This window comes from Kwoniella shivajii, chromosome 1 (genome assembly GCF_035658355.1).
Source record: "Kwoniella shivajii chromosome 1, complete sequence".
Taxonomy (NCBI): domain Eukaryota; kingdom Fungi; phylum Basidiomycota; class Tremellomycetes; order Tremellales; family Cryptococcaceae; genus Kwoniella; species Kwoniella shivajii.
Window position 1 is genome coordinate 1683051 of NC_085908.1, and position 15137 is coordinate 1698187.

The 15137-nt window shown below is 44.5% G+C and overlaps 6 protein-coding genes across 6 annotated transcripts; 5 read left to right on the forward strand and 1 right to left on the reverse strand.

The window, feature by feature from the left end:
- Window positions 1-2808: 2808 nt before the first annotated feature.
- Window positions 2809-3508, forward strand: IL334_000646 (uncharacterized protein; the record flags this gene model as incomplete). The annotated part of the gene is made up of 2 exons (XM_062932412.1): window positions 2809-2948; window positions 3025-3508. The coding sequence occupies 2 exons, from the start codon at window positions 2809-2811 to the stop codon at window positions 3506-3508; spliced, it is 624 nt and encodes a 207-aa protein (XP_062788463.1).
- Window positions 3509-4311: 803 nt separating this feature from the next.
- On the forward strand, window positions 4312-5096 carry IL334_000647 (uncharacterized protein; the record flags this gene model as incomplete). The annotated part of the gene is made up of 2 exons (XM_062932413.1): window positions 4312-4448; window positions 4505-5096. 2 exons carry the CDS (start codon window positions 4312-4314, stop codon window positions 5094-5096), a joined length of 729 nt encoding a protein of 242 aa, XP_062788464.1.
- A 255-nt stretch (window positions 5097-5351) lies between these two features.
- Window positions 5352-6707, forward strand: IL334_000648 (uncharacterized protein; the record flags this gene model as incomplete). Its single annotated transcript, XM_062932414.1, has 6 exons — window positions 5352-5362; window positions 5419-5778; window positions 6012-6109; window positions 6189-6247; window positions 6403-6596; window positions 6671-6707. 6 exons carry the CDS (start codon window positions 5352-5354, stop codon window positions 6705-6707), a joined length of 759 nt encoding a protein of 252 aa, XP_062788465.1.
- Window positions 6708-7105: 398 nt separating this feature from the next.
- IL334_000649 (pyridoxal 5'-phosphate synthase, glutaminase subunit Pdx2) lies at window positions 7106-8050 on the forward strand (the record flags this gene model as incomplete). Its single annotated transcript, XM_062932415.1, has 4 exons — window positions 7106-7157; window positions 7212-7254; window positions 7321-7625; window positions 7728-8050. 4 exons carry the CDS (start codon window positions 7106-7108, stop codon window positions 8048-8050), a joined length of 723 nt encoding a protein of 240 aa, XP_062788466.1.
- Window positions 8051-8299: 249 nt separating this feature from the next.
- IL334_000650 (uncharacterized protein) lies at window positions 8300-9931 on the reverse strand (the record flags this gene model as incomplete). The annotated part of the gene is made up of 1 exon (XM_062932416.1): window positions 8300-9931. The coding sequence occupies one exon, from the start codon at window positions 9929-9931 to the stop codon at window positions 8300-8302; it is 1632 nt and encodes a 543-aa protein (XP_062788467.1).
- A 290-nt stretch (window positions 9932-10221) lies between these two features.
- Window positions 10222-14733, forward strand: IL334_000651 (uncharacterized protein; the record flags this gene model as incomplete). Its single annotated transcript, XM_062932417.1, has 21 exons — window positions 10222-10353; window positions 10512-10578; window positions 10642-10733; window positions 10798-11121; window positions 11186-11406; window positions 11464-11631; window positions 11701-12000; window positions 12062-12178; window positions 12236-12422; window positions 12485-12544; window positions 12604-12729; window positions 12799-12884; window positions 12941-12988; window positions 13051-13188; window positions 13261-13417; window positions 13486-13622; window positions 13687-13821; window positions 13884-14046; window positions 14153-14304; window positions 14384-14495; window positions 14590-14733. The coding sequence occupies 21 exons, from the start codon at window positions 10222-10224 to the stop codon at window positions 14731-14733; spliced, it is 3066 nt and encodes a 1021-aa protein (XP_062788468.1).
- Between the last annotated feature and the right edge of the window lie 404 nt (window positions 14734-15137).

Consider the following 15137-nt stretch of genomic DNA (forward strand, 5'->3'; position numbering starts at 1 on the left):
ATATGCTCAACTATACTCGCATGAGGCACTTATAGACTGGGGTGCGCATTTCGATTGAACTCAGATGTACGTATCAGAGGGTGTGGCATGACAGCGCTTGAGTACGGCGACAGATATCAATTTGGCTCGCCGAGGAGTGTAAGTGTTCTGTCAAATCCCAAAGACATGTTATCTCCTTCTTCTGTGATTCCCTTTCATCTTTCCCTTGCTCTTTCATTCGTCTTCATTGCCGATGACACAGTTGATCATTGCAGCTATGGTTGATGCCGTTCAAGGATCTCCCATCTCCAAATTAAAGTAGACGCTTCTTTACAATAGGATTTAAAGCGGCCTATGAGACCAAGAACAAGGTTTAAGGTGGATCAAGCACTGACGTATCAGAGTTTGGTTCGAGATCTGCTGTCAACTGTCAAGTCATCATGGGGTATATGTCTCGTTTCAGTGCCGGTAACTAGCTTGTACGCATCTGGGTAAAGTCTGCTCTTGAGTGTACTATATCTTCCACCCCCTGCTAGGTTTTCACTTTTCTCTCTCTCATCGCCCACGATTCCTCAAAAACTTGTCTTTTTGGCTTCTTACCTTCCTTAACATACTATCCGCTATGACCAACTCAAACGATGACATCCTGGAGGATGCCATGAAGCCTGAATTTCATCCTGCATTCACGATGAACGAGGAATGTGACATCTTGATCATTGCAAAAGACAAAACCCATTTTGCAGGGAAATGCTCCAGGCTTGCAAGAGGGAGGTGAGTAACTCATAAATAAGTGTGGTTCGGTCCAACGGGTACTTATGTGGACGGGCTGCATCGCATAGTAAACTCTTTCAAGATCTTCTTGACCTCCCTCAACCCGCGACCACAGACACACAGGTTGCCGTCACTTGTCCTTCGCTCTTCGAGAAAGGCAAGACTCTCGAGGTCGATGCAGAGTCCACCTTGTTAGGCATCTTCCTTACGTTTCTAGGAATGGAAATTCCTTTACTCCTACCAACATCGTTTGCCGATACCACGAAACTCCTCCTTTTGTGCGATGAATATCAATGTACCGAACATCATATTTCATTGGTGCGACAGCGCCTTGAGGCGACGAGTGATGGCTATACCTGGGAACTTTTGGCTCTTGCATCCAAGATGAATGACAAGAAACTGGGAGGCATCGCTCTTAGGAAGATGAAGATTGATGAGTTCAGAGAAGGCTTCCCCAGAAGCGATCTGCATCGCTGGTATTTCGGTTCTGAAAAGCCAGCAATTTCCGACTTGTCCTGTGCGTGGCGGGCCCGACTTTATGAGATAACGACAGAGCAGAATCAAGTGACAATCGAAAGAAGAGTGTATTGTGAGTGTACTTCGAAGAAAGGCAGACCTTATATGGGCTGGGTTATCAAACCGTTCGTGGAGGCGGCATTGACTTTCAAAGCCGATTGGTCGGCCGTTTGCAAACAATTCGAGCTCGAGTCGTAAGTCCTTTTGCTGAGCAACTCACCCTTGATGGGGTGCTGAGATGCTTTTGACGTGACAACAGCTGGTAAAATATTCCCCGAAGAGACAACGGAATTAGAGACTGCTCCCCAGTCATGTTTTCCTCTGCTTGGGTATATTTTTATCGTTCCCGAAGAGTTGTCATTGAAGCCCTACATGCAAGCTTTTGCATCCTATGGGTTTTGAGAGCGTGAGGCATATATATCGCACCATGAGCCGCTCCATTTATGCCGAGCCGGAGCTCAGTTCTAGCTTTAATCATGCTGATACAAGGCACTTTCATTGTTCGCAAAACCAGACCATATATACTCGTACAAGTTATTGAAGGGTTTGATACCTAAAATTACATTCCGCTACTTCGTCTGCTTTGCTGAGTACAAGCATTAAATTTCTCTCTGAAATCCCTCTCCTCTAGGCAGGATACTCCGATTTCATTCCCATTTTTGGTGGCAGACAAATGCGGTACAGATGTCAATAAGTTACACGGAATATAGTAGCCTGCCCAGAAATCGGAAGCTGGTCCATATAATGCCAAAACCTCCAGTCGCGGGGACCTTTGTAAATACCCGTATTGTCCTTACAGGTGCTTGAGGGATTGATACGTTAATCTAGTTCAATAACAAGTTTACGACGGTGGCACTACAGTAAATTTCGATGGGCGAGCTCTCTTCACTCCTTGCGCGTCTTGCAGTCGAATATTTGGGTTCAGGTAAATGGAACATGTCTGAGAACATTTAAGTACAGATCGTTGAGGTCAGAAATCGTACACGGGTTTCTGCATCTGAAGAATACATACCTCGCATTGGCGAGACGCCAAGAATCAGCTCCGAACAGCACCGCACCCGACGGGCGCAGTTCTATCTCTCCATGTCGACGATAGGGATGCACTTGTTGAAATTGGGCCTTGCGGTGAGCACGGCGGACGTTCCGACCTTGGAAGTTGTGTTGTATGGGATGATTTCGTTAGTGGAGATAAGAATTAACCCGCCAACCAACTCGGATGAGGATGGAAGTTAGCCTAAGCAGTCCGTTATCTTGGAACACGTATGGTGGTTGTAAAATGTGCATTCACACGCCCTTCTGACAAGGCAAACTAAGCTAAAACCTTCTGACCTACTAGGACGAAGCTTGTTCTGATACGTTCTGCACCGGTAAAAGATCACAACCACTATGCGAGACAATATCATATCATCATCAGATGTGTTATCGTTCACTGGTATTGCTGTGTTCGTACATACAAGTAGTGGTCTGATAAAGTTCCCAATAGAAAGTAATCTCAACTGCGTTATCACTTCAGCTTGTGCTTTCTCAGCGTAATATATCAGAATGGAAGATTCGACCGTTCACACAATCGAAGCGGACTCCAGTCCTGAATATCACCCTTCATTCACTGAAGGCGACATAGTGATCGTCGCTAACGATAAGACGCATTTCGCAGAAGACTGTAAGAGACTAGCTCGAGGCAGGTGAGTGAGAATAGCTAACAACACCTCACGTGCTACCGCCTAGAACACGCAAGCTGAGACGATTTTGCTCACACAGCAAAGTGTTTCAGGACCTCCTTGCCCTTCCCCAGCCTGCTTGGGATATCGATGGGAAGGACATAAAATGCTCAACGACAATAAAGCATGGTAGAAGCTTCGAAATAGATGCCAGCGCCGAGCTCACTGGGTATTTTCTCTCCTTCTTAGGCGCAAAGATCCCTTTACTTCCACCAACGTCATTTACAGAAACGGCCAAGCTCTTGTATCTCTGCAACAAGTTCGACTGTATCCAAGAACATACCCAACTTGTTCGGCAAAGATTGCAAGGGGAAAGCGAAGGTCGGCAATGGGAGTTACTCAATCTAGCATCAGATATGAATGATGCCAAACTTTGTGCCATGGCGCTGAGAAAAATGACAAAGATCGATTTCATCAGAGGTGCCGACTCTGGAGGTATCGCTTACTCGTACAGTACTGTGCGGGTTTCCAAACTCGCATCTCCAAGCTTTCGTGGGCATGGCAGGGAAGACTTTATAACTTAGCTGTCAAGGAGGAAAAAGTTACGGTTCCCAGAAATGTATGTGTACAACGTATTTCCAAAAAAGGAAATCTATGCAAAGACTATGTGACAGAGCCCACGGAAGAGCCTGGTTTCACCTTCAATCCTCAGGACTGGACGATAATCTGTGACAAGTTCGAAACCACGCGGTAGGTCCATTTGCAGTAAGACCGATACCAAAGTTCTTGCTGAAGTTATCTGTTGTAATGCCCACCAGGTGGTAAACCAGCATACAGCTTCTCCTTTCGTATGTAAGATGTAAATGTATCCATTATCTGCAGTTTAATACTCAGCGGTTTAGTTTCGGTGTTAGTGCTCAGCATTGCTCGCCGGCTATACATGTCACGCAGGAATTCCTTGTATTTTGAGATCAGACGAAACTTGAAAGGCCTTTGTTCAATGTGGTCATATACCATACAAGCAATGATATATCACATGGAAGCTGACCATGTTTCACTGCTTTGTCTGATTTATAGAAGTTTCTCCATATGGGTAAGAAACTGAGCGATCTTGCCTTGTTCTAGGCCTGTGCTAAGGAGAGGACTTTCGCAAAGTCTGGCATCTTTCAAGGCATCATGAGACATGACCACAAGCTTAACCCTTCTGCTAAGAAAATGCTTGATAGCCGGATATGGTCAGCAGGTCTGTCAAATGTATTCACAGTACGCATCCAGTTCGTCTCCCCTGACAATTCTCTCCCGCATATTAGTGCTCTACTCGAGTATCCGATTCTTTTATGACATGATTATCACTTGCCTTCACTTGTTTGAAAACCCACTGGAAACCATGTCAAATCTCGAAACAGATGGCGAGAAGAACTCATCGCCTCAACTTCACCCTAAACTTTGCAAGGGAGATGTCGCTTTCACTTCATCCGACGGGATCATGTTCAGACTAAAAAGGGAAACTCTCCTAGAATGCAAGTAAGTATAAAGCTCCTTAGCCTCTCACGATGTAAAGGTCACTGAGGCTGCGATAGTGCTAGTGTCGTATTTCAGGAGATGCTGGAGCTGCCTGAACCTTCCGGAAACGAAGTCGAGCCAGATGCCCAATGCAATAAGCAAGGTATGGACAACAAAGCCATCGACATGAAAGTGGATTCAAAGGTACTCGAAGGCTTTTTGGGACTATTGATCACACCAATTCCGATGATGCCTTCTCAGTCCTTCGAAGATGTTTGCTCAATCCTCAAGCTCTGTCACAAATATGATGTCAGGGTAGAATATATGGACATGGTCAGACAGAGGATATCAGAAGCTGCTAGTCCTGGACCTCATCGATTTTGGATAACTCTGAAGCTAGCTTCACGGCTTGACGACCGCTCTTTGGGCAAGATGATATTATCCCAATTCAATGCAGAAAGCTTACACGAATCTTATGAGCCCCATTTCTCAAAGCTCTCTTTCTCTTGGCAGGGCAAGATCAACTCTTTGTGCCTTGAGCATTCCACAGAAATCGAAGTAAAGCAAGGTCAGGGTCGGTTCGCGGACAGCTACAAATACTTCGCCAGACCGATACGACGCGGCAAATGGGTCACGCTATTTGATAATTTCGCTTCTGACAAATGGTAGAATGGCTTCACTGTTACTTTAGGATAGTATGCCTGAATATCTGTTGTATACAGTAGCATCGATAACCTGTAAGAACGTTTTGACTGCGCCGATAAAGATATGCCATTCCTCTGTGCCACATTCGTCGATTTACAGCACAAAAAAAGTCAGAGCGTCATACCGTTCGAATTTCAGTTCAAAACTTGCTTTGTCTCTTTCTACCATCAATATCGACGATAACAGCCTGCACACCATCATAAAGCGAGCTGATCGGATATGTTCAAAAAGTTAGCTCATCTCCTTCAGCACGTAAGCATGGTTCGGTGCTCACTTTTTTGCTTAGATTCAACCCAAAAGAGGATGTTTCCTCTTCGACCTCCCTAAAATCCTCGGTACAACGTAATATCCGATCATCTATTCTCACACAAATCCCATTCCTCACCCTCCCAGCATATCGAGATCCTTCCACTGTATCCACATCCGCACCGGCAGAATCAGAATCTGCACCGGTTGCAGAACCAGAAGAAGAAACTGGAGGAGGTAAGAAAAGCGGTAAGAAAGGTGGGAAAGGCAAAGGCAAAGGAGGTAAAGGGAAAGACAAAGAAGAGAAAGACGACAAGGATGATGCAGGAGAAGGCGAAGCTGGAGGCGCTGTGATAGATGAGATCTGGCCCAAGAAGGAAGCTTTAGGTTTGACCAAATGGTGAGTGGATGCTTCAGTCGCCTCATCTTCGAGCTTTCCTTGTCTCCATACACTCCTCGTTGTTGTCTCCTATTCATTCTTTGACCCCAAACTGGGCTCGTTCCTCTCCTCGTCCGTGTTCGCCTCTCCTTCCCACGGTCTTTATCTTCTACTTCATACACCTATCCAATGAATCCGCTGCTGTTAAATCACTCTTTTGCCCCTTTCATATGCTAATAAGTCTTGCTTTGCAGTCACGATAGAATAAGTATATTCACAGTGCAGACAGTACCCCTTTTCTTCCAGCATTTCGATGGTCCTTTTATCCCTACGCTCAAACTGTTACATAAATGTGAGTTCGGCTTTTTTTAGCGTATGCGAACCATGTTACGATTATAGGGTGATAACGCTAAATGGTAAACACCAAACAGATCCTGCCATGTTACCGCATGTACAAATAGATAGAGGAGCTATCAAGTTCTTGCTTGCTGTGAGCGATCAATCCCTTCACCATCTAGATCACTCTCGTCCGCTTGTGCCCATCTCCTCTCCAGACATAGAGGGATACCTCGGGCTTATATGAAACGGCCTTGTTATTATTGAATGGGTGGAATGACGAGACATTGATGCTGATTGACTACTTAGGGTGCAAACATGATGGCTCCTGGACTTCTTTCAGCAGGAGGAAGTTTACCAGACGGTCTACCGAAAGACGAGATAGTTGCTATCCATGCAGAGGGTAAAGAACATGCTTGTGGTATCGGAAAATTAGTAGCATCGAGTGAGGAGATCAAGAAAGCTGGTAAGAACGTTGCTGTTGAGGTCATTTGTTGGATCGGGTAAGTCAACTCATTCCTTTGTTCGTTCCGTTTGTGGAAAAGATACTGATACTCCGGTTTGATATCGGGAACAGCGATGATCTTTGGAAAGTGGACACTATCGGTTTGTAATTGCATTGATGTAGCATGACGGCATGTAATAGGGTCATGAGCATCCAGATGTGCATTTGCGGGTGAACATCTCGTTCATGAGAGCCATGACAGCCATTGTATCCCAACGTAACACACGATTGTCATACCTTCTTGAGCAGAGCACCTTGGTACTGCGTGCTCTCTTGTATTCATGGTCTGAACAGCAGTTGTGATGCATAAACTGTTCTTCACCATGATCATTTACCCGTTCTTCTCAGAGTTGGGTGGCGAGATTTGAGGCGAGATAACCGAGGTCTTTGAGTCAGCTTAAAAAAGTTGAATTCGTTATCTTTGACTATTCTGATCTGGGTCGATTCTCAATTTTCTTCACTTCCTGTCATATGCCCATAGTGCATACAGCTGCAACGAGATCAGCCATGACAATCCAGCCTGTCCAACTTCCCGAAACCGTTGTGATTGGTGTGCTTGGTATGTCATCTCACGGATTCCCCAGTGTCCCTCCGCTGACTCCGAAGATGATAGCTTTACAAGGAGCTTTCATTGAGCATATACACTATTTGCAACGGTAAGTCGAACAATGCTTCTTTCTGATCTCCCTGCTTATCCAAGATCTTTCACTGTCATCATTTAGGTTACGTCCTCAGTATCATACTATCAGAGCGATACCTATACGTACTCTCGAAGAGCTCAAGCAATGTCATGCGTTAGTCATCCCAGGAGGTGAATCGACGGTCATATCGTCAATAGCATCACATACTCCTGGGCTAATAGAAGCCCTGATTGAATTCGCTCAGAACCCAGAAAAAGCAGTTTGGGGCACATGCGCGGGTATGATCTTGATGGCTGACGAAGATGGGATCGGAGGTGGAAGGAAGAAAGCTGTGAAAGGTTGGAATGGCATTGGCGGAATGAAAGTTTGGAGAAACCTGTATGGTAGTGAGTCAAACTCAATCCCCTCTCACTCCAAATCACCTTTGTATGCGAAACAGCCGCAAGGACCACGGCGAAACGGTATTGATCCTTTCGATGTTTATCTAGATCAACTAGAATCATTCGAAGCCCCTCTTCATATTCCATCAATATCAAATCCCTCAAAGCCATTCAATACCATATTCATCCGTGCTCCAGCTGTTCATTCCCTCTCACCTGACTCACAAGTGGAAGTTATCGCTCAATTACCTGAAAATTATCGACCTTCTCTTCCTCCTTCGGATTCACCTCTAGGAGAACCTAATCCAGATGATTTGGGTAAAGTTTGGCTGAAAAAAGGTAGAAAGATGGTCACTAGCTTTCATCCTGAATTGAGCGGGGATACTAGAGTGCATGAATTCTGGGTAGAGAGATGTGTTTTAGGCAGATGATTACAATTCATCGTAAGGAAAGGATGAAACTCAATGGACGGTATGCTCCTAAACTGATTTTAGTGTTAATAAATCATAAATCTGTTGTACGTGTATGTAACCCTTAGAAACAGATTTCTGATGACTGGCAGTTTCAAGACATGCATGTGATGCTCGTTGAGTGATGCAGCTGTACAAATTTACAACATGATTATGCCCAGCGTCCTTCTCGACGACGAGATTCCACGCAGAGCTGCTCGCGAAGCCCCTTCACACTTCTACCTCTTTCATGGTTTCCAGTACCCTTTCCACAGCTGCCTTGCCCAATGGAACCCACACCCATCTACCTGTTCTCCCTTCCCCATCTAAGCCAGCTTCCACTACCAGACCATGATCCCGGTATTCTCCAATGAGTGCGTCATATCTCTCTTCTTCTCTCGCAATGAACTTCTCTTTAGCTAATGATTGCAATATGTCATTATCGACTGCAAACACCGGTGCAACTTGGTTTGCTGGGTAAGCAATATGATGAACCGGTTCAGGAGGCAAATTTGACATCTGTCGAGTAAGAAGGAGTTTGAGTAATCTTGCTGCCATAGGAGGTACCGATCGAAGGATTTGCAAAGCTCCTTCCTCCGATATACCAGTCGCAGAAGAAGACAACGATAGGTGAGAAGATGCTGATAATCGAAGATAGGAAAGTTCGGATGTATAAGGAGCATATGTTGTCATGTTGTGATAAATCCAATTGAAACCTCTTTCCATAGGTATTGACCCATTCCATCCTCCTGCACAGTATGTATGGGGCGGAGTGTTGTTCAATGCCGGAGAGAATAGGAGAGGGGCATGAAGGTGATCAAATGTTGCTATGATATGTATTCTAGGTGAAGATGCCAATAAAGCTAATATAGATAGGGCTAATGGTTTTCGTAAAGAATGTGAGTCGATGTTATGTATTATCAGATACAAAACCCCTTCTGCTATACGGTAGTCTTTTTTCTTGAAAGGAGGTATCGCGTGGGTGGGAAGGAAATGAGCGTATATCCTATGAGCCGATCTTTCTATCGTTGTTGAATTTGATGAAGGTGGTATTGGTATATCTTGTGGGACAGCTAAATTATCTTCGATTTGAGATAGGACATCTCTTATGCCAAGTTGTGGGAAATGACCATTGATGACGACTACGTTTCCTCTCTTAGTCAACCTTTCTTTAACGAATCGATTGATAGTATTCCTTTTTGACCCAAATCCATAAAACATCAAACCGAAACCCTCGTTTAATTCTAATTCCCATTGGTCATATCTCTCTTCAAACGTTTCCGGTGGTCGTATCGATTCTCTCGCTTTAGATGATAGTTCAGTATACATATCATATTGATTTTGTGAGAGTGGTTTGGTAAGTAACGAATAAGAATTTCCAGATGTTTTTGAACTTCTAGATATAAGTTGAAAATATCGATCTGCTTTTGATATCCTTATTATACCTTCTCCATCTAATTCGAATTCAAATGGATCAACTTTCCTTTTGGGTGTTTTCCTTGGTGTCATACCTGTACTTGCACCTGGAGTTCTTGATCCTTTTCTCTTTCGTGGAGTAGCTTTTTTAGGTGTTGAAGTACCGACTAAACCCATTTTAGCTCTTTTAGTAGGTGTAGCATCTATATCATCTTCTTCATCCAAATCTACATCTTCATCATCCTCTTCTTCGGATGGAATATCGAATCCGTCATGATCGCCTTCATCCCCAGAAGAAGATCCAGAAGATTGATGATCCGCATATCTAGTAAGGAACGATACGAGGTGTGAAGCTGAAGGTTCGTCATCGATTCCCTCAAGAGTGAGAGGATCGGGTGAAGCGGTCGGAGAAGACGGTCTAGCTCTTTTACTTGGTCTAGGAGGCATCTTGAATTTTGAGCGGAGAGTACCAAGAGGATGCACGATATCCTGGAATTGTGATTCGAGCCCGGTTGATGTCCGCCCTGATACTCAAGGACGATGATCAATGTCGAGATGGCATCTGTCAGTAAGGTGAGAGAACATTGACGAATGATAAAATCAATTTAGTCGCGTTAAACTTGTGAAACTTCGATTCGCGCGTCATTTCCCAAATCTCAATGTTCAACTTGATCACTAACTTCTCTCTCTCTCCCTACTCTTCCGTTTCATATATTTACAGATACATACCTTTCACTATGCCACCATCGACTCCCAAGAGCTCGGGGAAGAAGGCTGATTCGGAAGACTACTCTCCAAAGAAGAGTCAGGAGAAAAAGAAAGCAGTGAAGAAAGATGAGAAGCCGGCCGGGAGGGACATAAGAGGATTTGTAAGTATTCTTTTGACGATATCATACCAATGCTTTCTACCTGGAAAGATCGCAATCGTGCTGACTTCGCTTGCCCCTTTAGTTTGGTTCAGGAGTAAGCTGTTCATGTGGATTGGCCCCTCGATATAGTCTTGCTTATCGTCCTTTCCATTTCATAGGGATCCCAAAAACCCACCGGGTCATCATCGACTGGGAATGGAACAGGTAAAAAGCCGATCACAATAGGTACGATCAGCTGCGTATGAATCGTGACGCCAACTCCAGCTGATCCGCAACGTGCTGGTATAGATGACTCAGACGAAGAAGAAGAGATAGTGGAGCAGAAACCTACTCCTAAACCCACAACATCGAAACATTTCGCAGCTTCATCTTCATCATCAGTAAGTCTACACAATCCATCTCCCCCAGAACATTTAAACGAGCTGATCCGAATATATGTTGTAGAAAAAGCCCATTGTCCTCGACTCAGATTCTGATAATACACCCGCTCCAGCCCCTACCAGATCGACCGCTTCGGCAAAAGCCAAGCCTCCTACACCGAAATCGAAGCCAGCTTCGACTGCTTCAAGCAAGAGAAAGGTCATCAAAGACTCATCAGACGAGGAAGAACTGGAGGATATCAAACCTGCTAAGAAAAGACAATCTCTCGCAGGTGGACTGAGTAGAGCGACCGGAAAGAAATCTGCCTACGTTGAGGAAAGCGATAGTAGTGAAGAAGAAGTGAAACCCAAGCCAAAAATAAGGGCAAAGAAGGAGAAATCTGTTACGGTACGCTTCTTTTACCTCTATAATATGTGGCGGAATCGAAAGAGCTGAAGAGTGAACTTTATAGCCGATGGACGTTGATGAGAGTGAATCATCTGATGGAGACGATTTCATCGATGATGATGAGGATGATCTACCCAAAAAGAGTAAAAGCAAAGCGAAACCAAAGGCCCCTCCAGCAAAGAAACCTACTCCTGCTAAAAAGCCTGCACCTGCAGCCAAGGCAGCGAAGAAAGAGCTGGATGAAGATGAAGAGAAAAAAGAGGAGAAGAAGCCTGCTAACCCCAAGTGAGTTGTCTTATCTGATTGTAGGCTTTGGGATGCTAAATTCGCTTGTCATTACAGCTGGAGAGCAGCTGCAGCGGCTCGGGCTGCGGGACCGAAGAATCCTGGATCGAAGGAAATACCTGAAGGTGCACCTGATTGTTTAGCAGGATTGACTTTTGTCTTTACCGGTGAATTGGATAGTCTAGGTAGAGATGAAGCGATGGAGTTGGTCAAGCGATATTCTGGGTATGTATCGCTCACTCTCCCATACACGCTCCTGTGGATGTCTACTGATCGTCTGTTCGTATTTCACAGCAAAGTCACCGGTGCCCCTTCAGGTAAAACGTCTTTTGTCATAGTCGGTGATAACGCAGGAGCATCTAAACTTAAAACGATCCATGAAAAAAAGATTCCGACGATGACAGAAGAAGAATTCTTCGAGTTCATCCGTTCTAGAAAGGGCGGTCAATTGGATGAAAAGGCGATGAAAGCCAAACAAGCCGAAGAAAAGAAAATCAAGCAACAGGCTGAGGAAATGGAAAAACGAGAAAAAGAGGAAGAAAAAGAAAGAAAGAGGAAAGAAAAGGCTCTACAAGGGACCGGTATCGCTGCAAAGTACGTCTATCTCCCATGATCTCTACCGTGGTAGGACATTGCAGCTGACGATACCTTGTAGGAAAGTTGCACCTGCTTCGTCCCAGCTATGGACTACAAAGTATGCCCCACAGAATCTCAAAGAGGTCTGTGGTAACAAAGCTCCTGTCGAGAGACTTGGGACATGGTTACAAGATTGGTACGTGACTCCCTCCTTCTGTCGCCACTCCATGCCACTGACTTAAAGTCTGTATAGGCAAAAGAATTACGGTTACGGATTCAAAAGGCCTGGTAAAGATGGTATGGGTATATACCGTGCTGTACTCATTTCCGGTCCCCCTGGTATTGGCAAGACCACTTCGGCACATCTGATGGCAAAGCAAGCTGGATACAATCCTATAGAATTGAACGCTAGTGACGCTAGAAGTAAAAAGCTTGTCGAGGTGAGCTTGTGTTATCTCACGATCGCGTCCCGACATCAGCTCACTGAATTCATGTGCTTCAGAACGCTACGAACATAGATAACACCTCTCTAGATGGATTCTTCCAAGGTACAGGAGTACAGGTGAGCTTTTGTCGTAGTGACTCCCCGCTTGCATCTGCTTACGTCATATGGAACCGCAGAGCACCTCAGTCGTCGATGTTCGAGTTGATTCGCGTACATGTCTCATTATGGATGAAGTTGACGGAATGTCGGCCGGTGATAGAGGTGGTGTCGGAGCTTTGAACGTGTTAATCAAGAAGACAAAAGTAGGCAATCTCATCGAGTGACGGTGGGGGTAGATACCTGAAGCTAATCGGCTTCTATGCCATTCTTAGATACCCATGATATTGATTTGTAATGATAGAACACTACAAAAGATGAAACCCTTGCAATCCACGACTTTCAATATGACCTTCAGACGGTTGGTCACTTCCTTTTGTTTAGCTTCAAGGCACTCGCTGATGCTTTTGCTGCTAGTCCGACGCCACCTGAGATCCGATCAAGAATCATGTCCATCTTGTTCAAGTGAGTTGCAGTAGGCGAAGTGCGACAAAGTGATTGACGCTTACTTCTGATCGACTTGTCAGGGAGAAACTCAAGATACCGCCAAATGTCGTCGATGAATTGGTCAAGGGCGTCAATTCAGATATCCGACAGGTACTCAATATGCTTTCGACGTTCAAGCTGAGCAAAGACCAGATGGACTTTGATGAAGGAAAGCAACTGTACGCCTGCTTTCTCCGATCAAGCCATTCACTCGTTGTCTTTGCAAGCTGACCATCGATTTATGTCCACAGGGTGAAAGTGAATGAGAAGAATACGATTCTCACACCTTTCACGATCATCGATAAACTTACTGGCCCGTATGCTTTCTCCAAGACAAGCAGAGAAACACTGAATGACAGGATGGAATACTATTTCCACGATTTCAGCTTTGTTCCACTTTTCATGCAGGTAAGCGGAATATCTCTAGCATCTCGTATCAAGTTGCAATACGGAACTTACGACGGCCAACGTTACAGGAGCATTACTTGAAAACGCAACCTGCTTTGACGAATAATCTGAATGGACCTGAACAAAATCTGAAACATCTGGAGCTGGTCAGTAAGGCAGCAGACTCAATATCAGATGGTGATTTAGTGGATCGAATGATTCATGGGTGAGTTTTATTCGAAATTGATGTACTTCTCGGTCTATGATGGCTGACCAAATGATTCGATCAGATCGGAACAACATTGGTCGTTATTACCTTTCCATGCAGTACAATCCACAGTAAAGCCTGCTTCCTTGATTTATGGACCAGGTAGAAGTACGGGTGCTAGTGGACCTGGTGCATGGGGTGGTCCTTCTTTCCCTCAGTCAGTGTACTCATATCAACGTTCAGTGTTCCTTGCTGACAGCACTAACGTACGAATTGTAGGTGGTTGGGTCAGAATTCAAAACAAGGGAAATTACAAAGGCAACTCACCGATATCCAAATACGTATGCGACTCAAAGTGTCTGGTGGCAGGAGCGAGATCAGAGAACAGTATATGCCCATGTTAGCTAGTAAGATAGTATTACCACTGGTACAGCGTGGAACGGTGAGTAATTCAGGTCAAACACTCTATCTGCTGTATCTCATTCCGCATACAACACCTTTTTGAGGTTGATAAACTCAAGATTGCTGATGCGTTCGCATTGCTATAGGATGCTGTCGAAGAGACCATCGAATATATGGATGAGTATTACCTCAGTAAAGATGACTGGGATGCGTTTGTTGAACTTGGAGTGGATACAATGTCTGAGAATATCATTAGTAAAAAGATACCGACTGCGACTAAGAGTGCTTTTACCAGACAGTGAGTGTGATCAATATAGAATGTTGAACCAGAAGCTGTGTGTGCATATTGGCTGATAATTACGTTTCCGTAAAATTAGATATAACAAAGCAGATCATCCTATAGCATTCCACAAGGGCGATATGTTTGCTGCTTCCAAGAAGAAGATTGCGGATATGGGTCCTGCACCAGACAATGAGGATGTATTTGAGGTAAGTTCGGATGCCTCACACGATCTCATCGTGATTAATGATAAACGCCATAAATGCAACATGAACATATGCTGATACGCTATGGTGTCAATAGGAAGACGAGCCTGTACCGGATGAACCTTCGGATAAGGGTGAAGATGACGATGAGGAAGTGAACGACGTCACAAAAGATAAATTGATAAAAGCTGTGAAACCTAAAGGAGCAACAGCAAAAGGTAAAGCGAAAGCCAAGAAATAGGTTTTATGGACAATGTCAAATCAATGTCTTGGAAGGGAATATGTCAATCTTCCCCCATATGTATCCCATGTACCTTGGTCATACTTTTCAGTCTCCCCGTGTGCTTTCTTGAAGATCAATGTGCATCATGTGAATTACATTGTTCTTGTACATAAGATGGGTGAAGGGTATTCAGGGTATACAATCCCCCCGTTTCAGACTTGCCGCCATTCGTTTATTGTCTTGGTTGTGGTTGAACGATACTCTACTTGTTATCTCACACACACACGGACAATCGTCCCACAAGCTACTAACTAGCCTTTTATGCATGTCTTCACACGTTCTTATTGTCGGTTTCTGTGCTCATTGGTAAAACGCTTTCAAGAGATAAGAGCTGGTCTCAACTTTCAGATTCAGATATAGAC